Source organism: Anas acuta, chromosome 12 (genome assembly GCF_963932015.1).
Source record: "Anas acuta chromosome 12, bAnaAcu1.1, whole genome shotgun sequence".
NCBI classification, from domain to species: domain Eukaryota; kingdom Metazoa; phylum Chordata; class Aves; order Anseriformes; family Anatidae; genus Anas; species Anas acuta.
Window position 1 is genome coordinate 8,688,913 of NC_088990.1, and position 14,706 is coordinate 8,703,618.

Consider the following 14,706-nt stretch of genomic DNA (forward strand, 5'->3'; position numbering starts at 1 on the left):
ATTAGAAAAACATGCAAGATTTAACTGAGAAATTTAAAGCATGGGATCTCAGTAAATAGTGGCCGATCTGTTAGCTACATCTTGCATTCAAATGCAAATTTGCCTTTAGAATTTAGCCTCAAATAGGAGTATTGCCAGCTTCATGCTGTTCTACAAAGACTTGTCTGGCTAGTCTTCCGGCTCTGCAATGTGCAGTTGGTTGTATATTTACCAAAGGAGAGCTCTTTCCATCCCAGAAATTTGAGGGTTGTGTAAAATGGCAGAAACTATTGACTAGTACTCTCATAAATAAACGTACGATAATGTGTTAAGGAATAGTTGTTTCACAAAAAGTGGAACATACAGAGGAAAAGATGTCTGACTCTTAGTACAAGTGGTACCGCTGAACTAATGTCTTATTAAACAACTAATTTCCAACCTGATTACTCAAGGAGAGGTAACAGCCTGTTGTAAATCCCTCAGACTTAAAGTGCTTTCCATTTGTGAAAGCTAAATATTTATTTGGTAGCTGCATTTCAGTTTAGGAAGACAAAACCAACAGCAACTTTTTTTTAAAGTGCTTTGGAAATTTTTGCAGTGAAAAACATTAGTTACACTATGGAAGCTAAATGAAAGTATGTAATAAGGGACAGGCCAAGGGTAAGCAGGATCTGATTTCGTCTGTTATTGTTGACTGATTCTGTTCAGACTGTTTTCTGCTCCTTAGCTTTTTATAGGAGGTGTTATCTCATGCTTGGGTCCTGAGTATGAACTGAGCGCTAGGTGCCATGCTTGATGCTATATTTGATCTTTCTATTCTGGGATTTCTAATTGAGGTAGAAAGTATATATCTTACCCTGCTATAACACTTAATCTGTATTTAAAAAGAAACACCTGTTATATATATATTTATACATAGAGAATTGTATATATACATATATAAAATCATTTAGGTCAACACACAGAGCTGAACCAATTACAGTGCCTTGGGTTTGTTTTCCCACCTAGCCTTTACAGTATTCACTTTTTTAAAAAAGTATTTTTTTGATCACTAGCTCAGTTACAGAAGAAAAGATGGATGGCGGCTCTGAGACTTGCATTTTAAAAAATCAGTATCGCTTGTTCTTTTTTCCAAAGTAAAAGTAGGGGCTCTGGTTGTACTTCAGAGTTATGATACACTGAGGAAATGTCTGCTAAATTGAAAATGGACTTTTGTAGGTGACCTAGTCTGCAGTTCAAGACCTCTACGTAACACTTGGCAATTAAAATTACAGCTCTGGTGCCCTGGTTGCATCATGGACTACTAGTAGGGCTTTGTTGGTTCATAGACTGCTGGGTAATCTGATTTCTTGGATTCAGAGTGAATCCCTGAGAGGAAGGTGAGAAATAAATTGGACAGGTGGATCGTTTTACCCCTCACTTGGGCCTTGTCCCACAGCACAAGTGTTGCTGAGCAGTTTGTCTGCAACTGCTAGAATTAAATCTGTCTCCCATAACTGTCCAGGGTATTCACCTCTGAGTTTTCAGACACACTGATTTTAGCAGTGCGGCTGACAGGGTTGAGAAATCTGGCCATCACTACTTTTCACTGCAAAAATATAAGGGGTTCTGCATACAACTGTGGATTCTTTATTGCTGGAAACATTGACATGCTGCAATTTTCTTGTTCACTGGAGTCACTGGAATACCAGAAGTAGCTCCTCTACAATTATCTTGATGGCGTATGTTAGAAATCTTTGCGAATGTTGCATTGTTGCTTCTGTGTGGAAGGATAGCATGCCAAACTACAAAAAAGGAGGGGGGGAGAAGAGACAAACGTTTTTTGGTAGTTGAACTGACTTACTATATTCACTATGAATGCAGTGAATGCAAAAATGTTCAATTTTTCATCAGCTCAGCTTGTCTGGTATTCTTAGCGTAACACTTTTTTTTTTTAGTGGTTACTAAAGCAACTTCAGAGTGAAAAGTTTTGGCATGCTCTCTTGTCAAGACTTAAAGTATTTCTTTAATGAATGCTCTTAGGGTATGGATGTGCCTTCTTTAAAAATAACTTTTTTTTTCCTCTTTAGCCCTGTGTCAAGTCAGTCACTTTTAACAGAATCTGTAGCATCATCCCAACCGGATAGTACGGCTGTGGACAAAACAGTACCTGAGACAGAAGACTTGCAAGGTTGGTGCCTAGTTTTCAGAGATGGATCTTATGAATAATGTTTTTAAATCTGTGCTCATAATACACTCCTGTTGGAATGATGGCTCATTCTCAAAACCAAATGTTCTGTGAAATCAGATGGCAAAATAAGCATTTTTTAATATATGAGCCTTAAACTGGAAATTTCTAACTTTAATTGTGGATTTCAGTATCTGTTGCAGCAGGTTTATTAATCAGGGTTGGAAATGCACATCATAAATGAACCTATTGTTAGGTCTTTATGCCACAGCTGCTGCATGCAGATAGAGCTCTGACTATATATTACTTCCCAAAATAGTCATTTTCAAGTAGGGAAAATATCACAGAAGTTTAAGCATATTTGTTAAAGAGGATGCTATGTCATAGCTAAGAACAGTGTTATTCTCTAGTATAAACATGAAATGCCTACAAAAGAGCCTTTTACCTAAGAATTTTATTGGCTCTGGTGCAATATTTTAAACCACTGAAATTAATGTTATCAAAGATAAAATTACGGATCTATGCACTCTGGTTGCTTGAAGGAAAATAACTGAGTGGATCACTTCAACTATATAGGCCTAAAATCCTTATTGTTCTTACAACGTAAAGTGTTTTTTTCCTCATTGATTCTTATGTACAGGCTTGCAGAGCTTAAAGCTATAGTGTTTGATAGCATTTATTAGCAAAATGCAAAAATAACAGTATACCAAGTCTGCTCAGGCCTGTAATCTACAGACGTTATAAAAGTTATTTAAAGGTAAGTCAGTAAGTATTCTGCTTTTTCTTTTGCTGACACAGCTGAAGCTTCAGTGAGTAGAGCTCTGTTTCTATGGACTTGTCTTTAAATAGTTGTTTGGGTTTTCCCATAAATAGAACATACAATTACACTTAAAGTTGATAAATATGATTTTTGTTGAACTTCCAGTATTGCAGATATTATACTGAACATGAATTCTCCCTTTTTATAAAGCAAAATAGTAAAGTCATTGTTTGTGACTGTTAGTTACCTCCTCGGTGCTGAGTAAAGGCCACATCACTGGTCACACAAACAGTAGCTGTGAAACTCAGAGAAAAGGTTGTAATGCTAATGCCATTTTGTACTAGCCTTTGAGAAGTCAGTTATTGGACAAATGCTTGTTTAGTCTTGAAGATGTATTCTGGACGTATGTTCTAATAGCTGTTACTTAGTTTTCTGGAGCTGAAAGCTTTTGTTGCCTCAGCTTTCACAATGCACACAAGGCATGCTCTTAATACATAGATCAATGACATCTGACCCTACCTGGTTTGACAGAAGAGCAAGGGCTGAAAAGGCTTATGCTTCTAAAGTCATATATATTTGCCCAGTGGAGGTAGATTTGCAAGGTAGGCTTTCAGCTGATACACCACTTAGTAATAAAAATAGTTTTACTTTCAGCTTAGCACTGTAGAGAAACTGGGATGTGCTGCGTATCAACTGTAACCTAGCTCCTATGCAGGTATGTCCCTTGCAGGGGACCTCAGAAGTAGAACAAGCACTGCAGATACACAAATCTGCCACTACAGGTTTATTCTGGTATTGACATAACGTGTATCAGGCAATGTAAAGTCAATTTTTGTAAGCTGTTTTTCCTTTGACTGTCATGTTTTTTTCTCCCTCACCACTTCAAAAGTTTCCACAACCTGTTAGTCTCATGATCTTCATTTTCCATCCAGTGCCTGAATTAATGCCTCTGTTTACATATGTATCTTGCTTGCTTGGCTTAGCTGTAAATCAGAACTCCGGGTTTGTAGCATGTACTGCTTTTTCACTTGGAGGCAGAGGGAAGAGTTCTTTATTTTAAAATATAATCTTTGGTTCTGGTACTGTGTGGTGACTTGGGCCAGTGAAAAGACTTCCCCCAGCAAATTTCCAGAAGAATGTCTCTCTTCTTAGCCATTTGGATAAATGTTTGTTCCTTCTAATTCTCTTTAGGAGAAGATGGTTTCATAGCTAGAAGCTTTGATTTCAAGGGTATATTCCTATTTTACAGTATGCATTTCAAGGGTCAACCAGTGTCTGGTGTTTAGAGTACTTCAGCTGTGTCCTTTTCTTTGTACCTTAATGATTTCTAAACTAAGAACATCAGCACGTAATTGCAGTTCTAAATTACAATCTCTATTTATAACTCATGGTGGCAGGGTCAGCCCCATTTTCTGAAGAGTGCTTCTGTGCTGTCCCTTAACTGAAAATCATAGGAAATGTAGTGTTTCCAGTTTTAATATTCTACTTTAAAAAGTGTAAGTTTGGAAAGAAAGCAACTTATAATGGATGCTAAGTGGACTTAATTGAATTGTCACAATTCTGCATCCTAAAGACTTTTTTTTTTCTCACATCGTTCAGAATTTGAATTTTAGGCTGTTGACAAGAATGTAATAGAAATGTGTGAACCAATTATTTAGCATTGTCTAGCTGTGTAATATTTAAAAAAAAAAAAGTCTCAGTATTGTGGGAATTGGTCTCAGACAGAAGACCTTATAATTCTACTCATGTTGGTGCGGGGGAGGAACAAAAAATAAAATTGTCTGATTCAATCACTTGTTCAGCATTTATTATTCTGAAAAATATTGCTTCATTAGAATACTTGTCTGAAGCAAATTGTTTTGTACTACTATAATAAGTTAGTCTACTGCAGTTGTTTGGTCGAAGTCCCATTACTTAACATTTATTAGAACTTAGTAGTATATAAAATCAATGAAAGATTAGCTGAATGCTTGGTTTCCTAGATCATTTTAAAGCAGACATAAATGGACTTGAGCTGAGTGCACACAGTCCTTGCTGTTTGCAGAGAAACTAAAACCACAAAGCTAAAATCCCAAAGAGCAGTTGAGATTTTTCTCTTTGTTAAATTTGTTTCAAATGAAATAAAGGAAAATTACAGAATACGTTAATAAATCTGGTCTTTACATTTAGTGATTGCCATAATGCTCGTAGGTACTGAACACCACAAAAAGCCCAGGTGCTAAATAGTGGCTAATAGATATTTTTATTTTGAATTTAATATTCTTATGAACATATCATTAAAGGTGACCTAAAATGAAACACATTATAGTAGGTACAATCGAGCTTCTCTAGCAGCTTTCTTCTATTTGGAGCATTTCTTGAGTTCAGTTGAAGAAATGTCTCATAGATGCTGTACCTCTCACTCATTACAGCACTGTTATAATTAGCCGGTCAGGATTCCTTATTTGTTAGCCAGTGGGTTAATGGGGCTGCCTCCTGGCAAGCCTGCAAGCGAATAAAGAGGCATTTCACTGCTCTAGGATTAACAGTCTTAAAACCATCCAGGTTAGGATGTGTACTCTATATTTCAGGGATGCTTTTAAAGGTAAATGAAACTTGTCCTGGGAAGCAGGATTATTCCAACATGTACTTAGTGGAGATCTTGCAGCTCAAGAGCATTGGGATCGAAGTACAAGCTATATTAATGGGTGAGCTCTCAGCCTCTGAGGCTGAAAACTACAGAATGCCAAGAGAAACAATTTGTTTTTTGAGCACGTTGTGAATTAGGAAGGTCCATTTATTAGCACTGCAAAACTCAATCAATAATGTAATATGGCACTATTAGTATTTTGAAAAATCAAGCTTAACCAACTTGAATAACTAGCTAAAAGGTGCATGTTTGTTCTTCTCAATGAAATCACCTGGCTTGGCATTGCTCTAGGTTTTTGAGAGGTAAAACATTTTAGTAATTATCATTGCTGACTAAATAAAAAAGCTTAATATTAAAACTAATGAGTAGCTACAGAATTTTATGTAGAGATAACTTGGACTTAATGTGAATTCTAGTGAACTAACGGCATCTACTGCAGTGGGCCTTATCAGGGCTGTTTAAGTAAACAGTACTGGAAAGGAATTGATGGACACTTCAGGTTTTTGTGACAGTACCAGGGATTTATATGTAGAGTATAATTTTGATACAGATGCAGAAAATTATGTAGGATAGCCTGGGATACCAGCTGAATGATCCAGGGAGAGATGAAATGTTTCTGATAGAGGTTTAAACTAAGTTCTGTGGGTAAATGTGCTTTTATTTAAATGTTCTGTTATCTTAAGTAAACTTTTACTTAGTGATTCCGTACTCAAACTGCATACAAGCTCTCTTATGTACGTAGTAAAATATATTTTTTTAACTTCTGCTTTTCTGCTAAGGCTACTCGTGTAGCTCAGTGATGTGTTTTTTTTCTGGCGAACTTTGCTTTCCAGTTCACATTTGTAAGAAATAGCTCATGTTTGTAGTCCATGATTTTAGTAAACGATTTATTTAAAAAAAAAAAAAATGCAAATAAATACTGTAGCTTTAATACATTTTTTTCCTTTGCATATTTTTTCTTTTCATATACTAGTTTTGCTCTTACCAGTCTTTCATTTTTATCTTCCTCTCCAGGTTTCTAAGAGAGTAACTGATCTTTCGTGTTTTACCTCTTGTCACAAAACATTTATCACTTTTAGCCTCACTTTCTATTATTATTAGAGAGTTTCTCCTGTAGAATATCAGTGAAAACTTGGCGTACCCCACATCTTTCAAATGTAAAATTCTACACACAGTTTTATTCCATAAAAAAAATAAATCAGGGGAAACCCCAGCCTTATGATGGAATATAAATGTAGCTTTCAGTTTTGGAAGTAAGGTTTGCTTTCCCAGTTTGCGTAAGATCTGCAGCAGTTCAGAGGCAGTTGGGGGTCAGATAAAGGAAGCTTGGGTTCTCTGATAGTTTCTCAGATGCTTTGACATCTGAAGAGTTTCACCTCAAGGAAAAGCTGGAGCTACCAGCTATCAGTCCTTGGCTGAAAGAACTGAATTTGAATCCAGTCTTTTTTCGTTTCCATAATACCTGCTGGACTTTATCTTTCTCGTCTTCGCTTGTAGGTTCAAGATGAAAAGTATGGGATGAGGAGGGGAAACTCTTTTCCCTACATTGTAAGTTGTAACAGGTTGTTTGGTAACAGTTTGAGAAGTTAGAGGATGCTGGATGCTTTTTTCAGCTGCTAGTTTTAGTTTAACTGCAATAATGGAAATTTTAAGGGGGAGTGAAGTAGTTCAAAAGAGTGTAGGTGAAAGGTTTCTGAGGAAAACTAGGGGAATGTGCTTGCATTTTTTACACAGCTTTCAAAGAAGTATTTTGTCTGTGCTAGTGAAATGTTGGTCTGATCCAAGTGGATATAATTTAGGAAGCAAGCCTTTCTAAACTGCATAGAAACTTAGTGTGAAGTGCAAGTGGTGTAAGAAAGTTGATTTCTCCTTTTGTCCCGTCTTTAATCTGAGACTGAAACAATCCCTCTGCACTGTTTAGCTCACGTGGGTGGAAAAATGCAAACAAAAAACCCACCACAAAACTGGAATGCACCAATATCCTACTGTTATCTTTTTGTACGTGCAGTGTATTTTAGGTTGATTATTTCAGTTTGTTGTCAAAATGTTAGTAGTGATCTTCTGGTTAGGGTTAACCTTAAGTATTGCATTCATTTGGAGGAGACTGTGTTCTTCTTTCTAGGTTTGATGAAATGCACTTAAAAGGTAAATATAGCTGTTAGTCCCCTTCCTGTGGGAATGACCTTTTTCTTTCAGAAACTCTGCCTGGTAATAGAGAGGCAACAAACATAAAGCATCCAGAGCAGGGGGAGAGAAGAGAACAGAAGAAATGTCAGGAGCTTTGCAACAAATGTGCTCGGTTCTGTGTTGAGCCTGCAGGGATACAAGGACTGAAGCGTGCTTCATCTCCTAGGTGCTGTTTTCATGGTCAGTCAGAGTATGTTGAAGTTCAAGCAAGCTTGGCACAAGCAAAGCAGTAGCAAAAGCTTCTGCCTCTAGGAGGAAATCCAGGCTCTGGTTGTTTTGATCAGCTAGGAACATGTTCTGTAAAACAAGGAACGTCTAGCAGGCAGGCCAACTTGTCACCTGCAGAAAAATGAGTGTTTCTTCATGCTTTATTCTTTTTCGGTTAGTTGGCAGCTTGTACTGGTACTGCCAGTGCTTCTGTTCTCTAGCTAAAGGCAGAGCTGGGGCTGGGGGAAGGGAGGGAACCGGTTCAAGCAACACAGGCAGCAGCATCCTGGAATCCAGACAAAGTACAGCAGCTGGGAGTGGTTGCAACATATTTCCTGCGAGCTCCAAGCAGGGTGGTATTGCACTTTACCTGGCTTTTTTTTCTATTGTGTTCATCGTGTTTAGTTTATAGATGGAGCACTAAGCACTTGTGCCTTGTTATCTAAAGGTGGTTTAGTAGCCAGGACATCTATAATTATCAAAGAGAATTTTGAGTTAAATCTCTGGCTTCCATGGAAAAGCAAACGGATCTAAAATTTATGGTTACTACAGTAGGTACAAAATGACTCGTGGCAGCAGTAGAAAAATCTTCCCACTCGGTTCCACAGAAAGCAGCAGCCCTTAAATATTTTTAAACCTTTTTTAGTGTGAGATTTCATATGCACAAAGAAGATCTATGTATGTATTAGAGCCTTGTTATGCAGGGAACAGTGCCAGTTTTTCCTAAATCTGGCTAACAGTTAAAGGCTTTCTGTAAAACTTATATTGAAATAACTGGATCTTGCTGCAAGAGGAAATGCAAGCCTGAGAGTTTTAGCTCCTAAATGCCAATTTATGGCATAAAGCTTTCTTAACAAATTAATGAACATAGGAATGTCTGTTCCATATAATATGGCAAGAGTTCATTTCAGTAACTCTTACTTCTTCTGATACTTACCTCACATCTTTTGATCCTTAATGCATTTATACTTATATTGCAAACCTTTTAATGTTATCTGTCCACTCACATGTTTGCCCTTTAACAGCCATGTAAAGTCACTTGCAAACTATTATTTTATAAATTTCAGGAAAAGAAAGCTGCTGCTTGCGACATAGATGGTGATTTTAAAATGGTTTAATAGCCTGTCCTTGCCATTGTAACATTTGAAATATGCTACCCGCTTGTGCAAAGTCTCTGCTGTTCAGATATTTTTCTAGCTGTTGTTGTCTCTACCATGTTTTGATACAATACAAAAAGACAAAGTGCTACTTCCTTAACCACCCTCTTACCTGCAAAAAAAATGAAATAGTAGCACGAGGAGAGGGGAGAGCAAAAACCACCTGGATTATGGAGCAGAGTCACTGTCAACTGGCACAGAACTAGCAAGGTCCTCGATGCATCTGACAGCCTGTGCCTAACAAAAGTCCAGCTGCACAGAGATGCCTGCAGCTATTTCCTGACAAATGTCTGAGCTTGCTGCTGTATTTTATTCTTTACCGCAATGGTTCTAGTTCTGCTCCCACTGATGCTCCTCTGAGCTGGAGCTTGCTTTTGTTCTTTCCCTCTTTTGCTGCAAATACTCCTAGCTTGTGTGTACCTTACTAGAAACTCGTCCTGCTGTCATACAGCAATAGCTGCTTGGCAGAGCTCGGATCTTAGCGCTTCTTGGAATTAAGTGTTGTTTTTTTTTCTGGTTTCTATTTCTGTTTTGTAATGTAAGGAATGTGCAAATACTTGAGGAAAACCAGCCAATATCTATTTTTACCTAGGTAAGGCAAATACTACAATTACTTGTTTATAATCTTCCATGTAAGCTGTCCCTTTCAGACATGGCAAAATATAAAGGTAGTCTGAAGGTTGTCCCAGCAAATCTCTTTAAAATGAGATAGGCGTTTACCTACCTCCTGAGTTTCAGGGTAGTGTACTTCCCCTTATATTTCTGTGCATCTTTGGCTATTAGTATTTTATCTGTAATTAGTGACGAGCCCTTGTGTAGGCTTTCTCCAGGTGTACATGAGCAGCAGCATCACAGTAGTAGAGACTGTTCTGAAACACTGCACATTGTATGGCTTCAGTATTGCAGCCTTCAGCAAAAAATAACGTTGCTTCAGCATTTGGAAGGGAATGTTTTTCTGAACCAATCCTAATAATATGCAAAGCTTCTTATACTTTTTATAAGCAGATCTTAAGAAACAGACCAGTAGCACACATAGGAAACACTTGGTGTTGGATGTTCATTTTCTTCCAAAATTTGGTAACACTGAATCTCAAATCTAATTTTTATTTATTCTGATGTATAAAGGGATGGACATCAATTTTTTTCCTTTATGGTATTGTACTGTGGGTTTTGTATGAGTGTTCAGTGAATTCTCTCCATGAATTAGGTTGAAGGTTCGGAGGGAAGGAGTTCCAGTACCAGTGCTGTGAGTACGTTATACTTCAGACATGGAAGTTGCAGCAAAATTGCTAACCCCAGAGCCTAAATTTACAATGTGGGATTTAGTTTTATCATATGACTTAAAGAGGGGTTAGGGAGAGAGAGAGAGAGATGCTTTTCCACTGTTCTCATCAACTTTTTAATATTAGCTTCAGTGTCAGAGAACGCAGAGCCTACACCTGAAGAACAAGACAAGTCACTTGACAAACCAAAACAGAAAAAGAATCGCTGTTTCATGTGCAGGAAGAAGGTTGGACTTACTGGTAAGAAATACCAATTTTACTTCTCTTTCTGAAAAGGAGATGTAGGCTTTGGACCTTTGAAAGGGTCTTCTCTTAGGGCAAAAATGGGGCTTGGACATCTCTTGATGCTGTAAATTTGAAATAAAAATTGGGCAAAGGTGTTTTCAGCTGGCTTGCACTAGGTTTAGTCTTTCATATATGCATTTTGTTTTTCAGCTTCCTTTTTTTTTCCTAGTGAAATTTATAATTCCAAATATTGCCCCTTTGAAGTCTGCATAGCTGAGGAATTGGCTGATGTTTGCTGCCCTTTGCTAACCACCTTTTGCAGTGGTTCAGTGAAAGGGCCCGAGGAGCTTGAGTTCTTTGGGGTGAAGATTAGCAAATTAAATGAGCAGGAGGTCTCCAAAAGTGTGTTGTACTAGTATATCATGATAGGAGGGGATGGTCAAGTCAAATCTTACTGTAATTGCTTAAATATATTGTTTGTGATTCTTATGCTTTCTGCAGCAGAGGCTCTTTGGCTGATTGACACTGGTGACTGAGATTTATTGATAGTGAGTGAACACATTCAGGATTTAAAAACAAGCCAGTCTAATTAAGAATGTTGAAATGTCTAAACTAATATTTGTGTCCACAGGGTTCGAGTGTCGGTGTGGAAACGTTTACTGTGGTATGCACCGCTATTCAGATGTACACAGTTGCTCTTACAATTATAAAGCTGATGCTGCTGAGAAAATCAGAAAAGAGAATCCTGTAGTTGTTGGGGAAAAGATCCAGAAGATCTGAACTGCTGCTTCTGCTGGAATACAAAATCCTTTGACCATCTGCAGATTAAATTGACTTGAGCTTTTTTCCTTAGTCATCAGGAATGTAGAGCAGTGTATCTTGCCTAGACCTTTTAATCATGCATGTCATCAGATGAATAGATTTTGTTTTTGTTTCTGTTTTTTTTTTGAAAATGACTGAACATTTATTTTCATTGCAGTTTTCTGTGGCTAAAGACTTAAGTAAAACTTTACAAGTATTATCCTTTAAGATCATTTTAATTTTAGTTGAGTGCAGAGGGCTTTTATAACAAACATGGAGAAAATATTGGAGGGCTGTGCTTTTCCAGGTTAAAACATGCATGCGTTAACTTTGCAGTTTATTTTCTTGTTGTATATAGCTTTTCTCTGCAGCACAATTTCCTTTTTTTGATAATGCCTTGTATGGCACAACTAGTTATCAGTAACTGAATGTATTTTAATCATTATGGCTGCTTCTGTTTTTTTCCCCATTAACGAGAGGTTATACATGTTCGCATATTAGCTTGTTTGCACCCTCTACCTATTTATGTATGAATCATTTGTAATGAGAGCGTGTGCTGAGATTGTCTGTGTGGTTTTTTTTAAATTGGTTTTTGTTTTTGTGTGTATGGGGGGAAGGCTGTATGCACATCACTGACTGCAGGTTTCATTGGGATTACATCCATCAGTCTGTCTGTACACAAATATGAAGAATGATCTGAAGTACCTGTGCTGTATTTATGTTTATCCACGTCTTAACTTTGATTAAATAAAATTAAAAAAAAAAAAAAATTGAGCCCCTGTGGCTGTCACTAGCATCTGTCATCTGGATTTTTCCTGCTTTATTTTCATGGGACCTTCCACTGGTGTTTCCTTTACTTACAATGCATTGATCCATAGGCTGTACCTAATCCAATGCCAGCTAAGTTCTGGTTTATATATATAGAGAGAACTTTTTACTTATTCACTTGTAACTACAGGTAAGACTCTGATTTCCAGAAGCTTTCTATCTTGTATACTTTGGTATGCAGTGCTATTCAGATGTATGCAGTTGCTTCTACCTTGTATATTGATCCATACTGCACAGGGAGTTCTTTGCACTTCCTTTGCAGTGTCACTCATGTCTGACAATGAACTTTAGCTGGGGACGTGCCTACAAGAGCAAATGTCTCCAGCTTTAAGTCAGTGATTAGGCTGTGGATCCATGCGTGTGTGACTATGGTCCTAAGTGATATTGCTGTGGGGTTTGTGATCCACTGTCTGACGAAGCACTGCCCAAACTTCCTTGAAGATGAAGATGGGTGAGAGAATGAATGGTTCCTGAGACAGTTTCTCTGGTGAGCTGTTCTTTTGAGGTTTGAAATCTGTAGGTTTCAACACTGAACACTGCACAATCACCGTCCCTACGCTCCTTAGTGGATCTACAGGCTTGTAAGTAATCCTCTTGGGGGGGTAGAGGGTATTTTTTTTATGATTTTGTCAGGGGTATTCATTAATTTCCTTTTAGTTACGACTGCCTGTTTTCTCAGATCAGAGTCAGTGCCTCAACTATTCATCCATCCTGGTCATCCATATGACAAAGGTTGAGTGGTTTGTGTAGTAGCACAGTAAATTCAGCCAGGGTTGCTTATCACAGAACATAACAGTACGCTAAAGTAAAACCAATTCCTCTCCAGATGGTACTGATCCCAAGTTGAAACTTCACTTTGGTGACTTGCCTGCTGCTTTTGAGCATTTGTGAAATAAATGAGATTGCATGGCTTTATTTAAAATGTTAAATTTTTAATCAAAGCTGACTGCATCCTTTAAAATTCTGAATGCTCTTTAAAAGCTATGGCTGGCAATTAGTAGATAAAGCACTACATTCAGCATATAAACACTACACAGCAGAAGGAGCTTTCTCTATCAGATAGCTATGGAAAGTGATTTGCAAGACCCAATAATAATGAACTATCTTGAGCTTGCAAAAATGGTTTAATCACAATTTATGGAACACATGTGTGGGTTTTTTTTAATAGTAAAGGAGGGTATAAATAACTCCAGCAAGTTTCAGTAATGGTCTGCTCCTATGGGTCAAAGATCTTACAGTTCCTCACAGCATTTGCTAAATTTTCTCTGACCTAGCACAGACAAGGGAAGAGCAGCAGCATCTTCTTTCATGGCTGTCTCTGCTTTCCTTCTCAGTTTGATTTCTTCTCTATTCACTGTTTCTGGTCTCTCTTCCTAAAAGTGTCTTTTTCATACATGCCCCTCTAGTCTGCCTTTCATCTGACAGTGACACTTCTGGACTAAGCAGAGAAGATGCTGTAGGTTTAACAGTGGAGGAAAAAGAATTGAGCTTTGTAAGTTCTGCTATCTGAGAGACTGGAAGAAGGAAGGGTAGGAAAGCGGCTGCCCTTGGAATTCACGTAATCTCTTTACCACTGCCTGCTGTGAAGCAACAACTCTTCTGGCCCTTGATTGTATGGTAGGAAATGTGACTGTGCCAAGAGGAAACTTGACTTGCTGTGTGGTGGCAGTACTCGGCCTAGGTCAGTATTAGGCAATTCTGTTTCTACACATCATTCTCAAAGCAACCTAAAAACCTTTGTGGCCTGGTTTATGCAGATAGGAGTTAAGAATATATATCAGGACCATATCTTTCAATAAGCTTGCATTTGGACTGGAAATCCTTCTTTCCCTAACAATAAGAGTTGTGTCATCTTTGTTTGCTTTGGCATTAGCTCCACGTTATCATGGTGGTTGATCTGCCTCTCAATCTGGATAACCAGTAATGCTTTATATTTTGTCATCAGCTTGAGGTTAGCAGATGAACACTTTAATTAATACCAGCGTATTCACAGCACCACAAAACACTTGAATAAATCTGTTTTTTCAAGATGCACGCAATGTTTGGTACATACTTCCAAGGTCTTGTTTGGAGTAGGGTTGTATGCACAGTTCCTATAAGCTTGGCACAAAACCTCTTCATTGTGTTAAACATTTTAAACAATCATTGGAATGGAGTTGCACCTAAGGTACTGAATTTGCCTACAGGAAATTTTACAGGAGTCAGTGCTAGGAATTGTATTGTTTTAAATAAGACCCCATGCCAGACAGCACCATGTGAGCTTTCTTCTCCACGAGGGAAGAGCTGTCACAGATGGGTGGTTGTCAATGGTGTTGTGTCATCTTACACTGAATATCTGGCTCTACAGCTTGCTGTGTTTCTTCTAATGAGTCTTCTCTGCCAAAAAATAAAAAAAAATTAAAAAGTTGAGCAGCGACTCAGTTCTTTGGCTTGGCAGTCACAAGCCATCTAACTTTTTATTGAAAAAGGGGTGGTCTTTGCTA

General features: G+C 37.9%; 1 protein-coding gene across 3 annotated transcripts in view; it reads left to right on the forward strand.

Moving 5' to 3' along the window:
* The window catches only part of ZFAND6 (zinc finger AN1-type containing 6), a 37,483-nt gene extending 25,314 nt beyond the window's left edge, over positions 1-12,169 (forward strand). For 2 of the 3 annotated variants that reach the window (XM_068696403.1, XM_068696405.1), the window contains 3 exons: positions 2,049-2,149; positions 10,496-10,609; positions 11,226-12,169. In XM_068696403.1, the coding sequence (XP_068552504.1) occupies positions 2,049-2,149; positions 10,496-10,609; positions 11,226-11,374 (364 nt within the window). In that variant the 3' untranslated portion in view covers positions 11,375-12,169. Of the gene's footprint in view, positions 1-2,048; positions 2,150-10,495; positions 10,610-11,095; positions 11,143-11,225 lie in introns of all 3 variants that reach the window. The other variant, XM_068696406.1, reaches the window with a different exon arrangement.
* Positions 12,170-14,706: the final 2,537 nt, after the last annotated feature.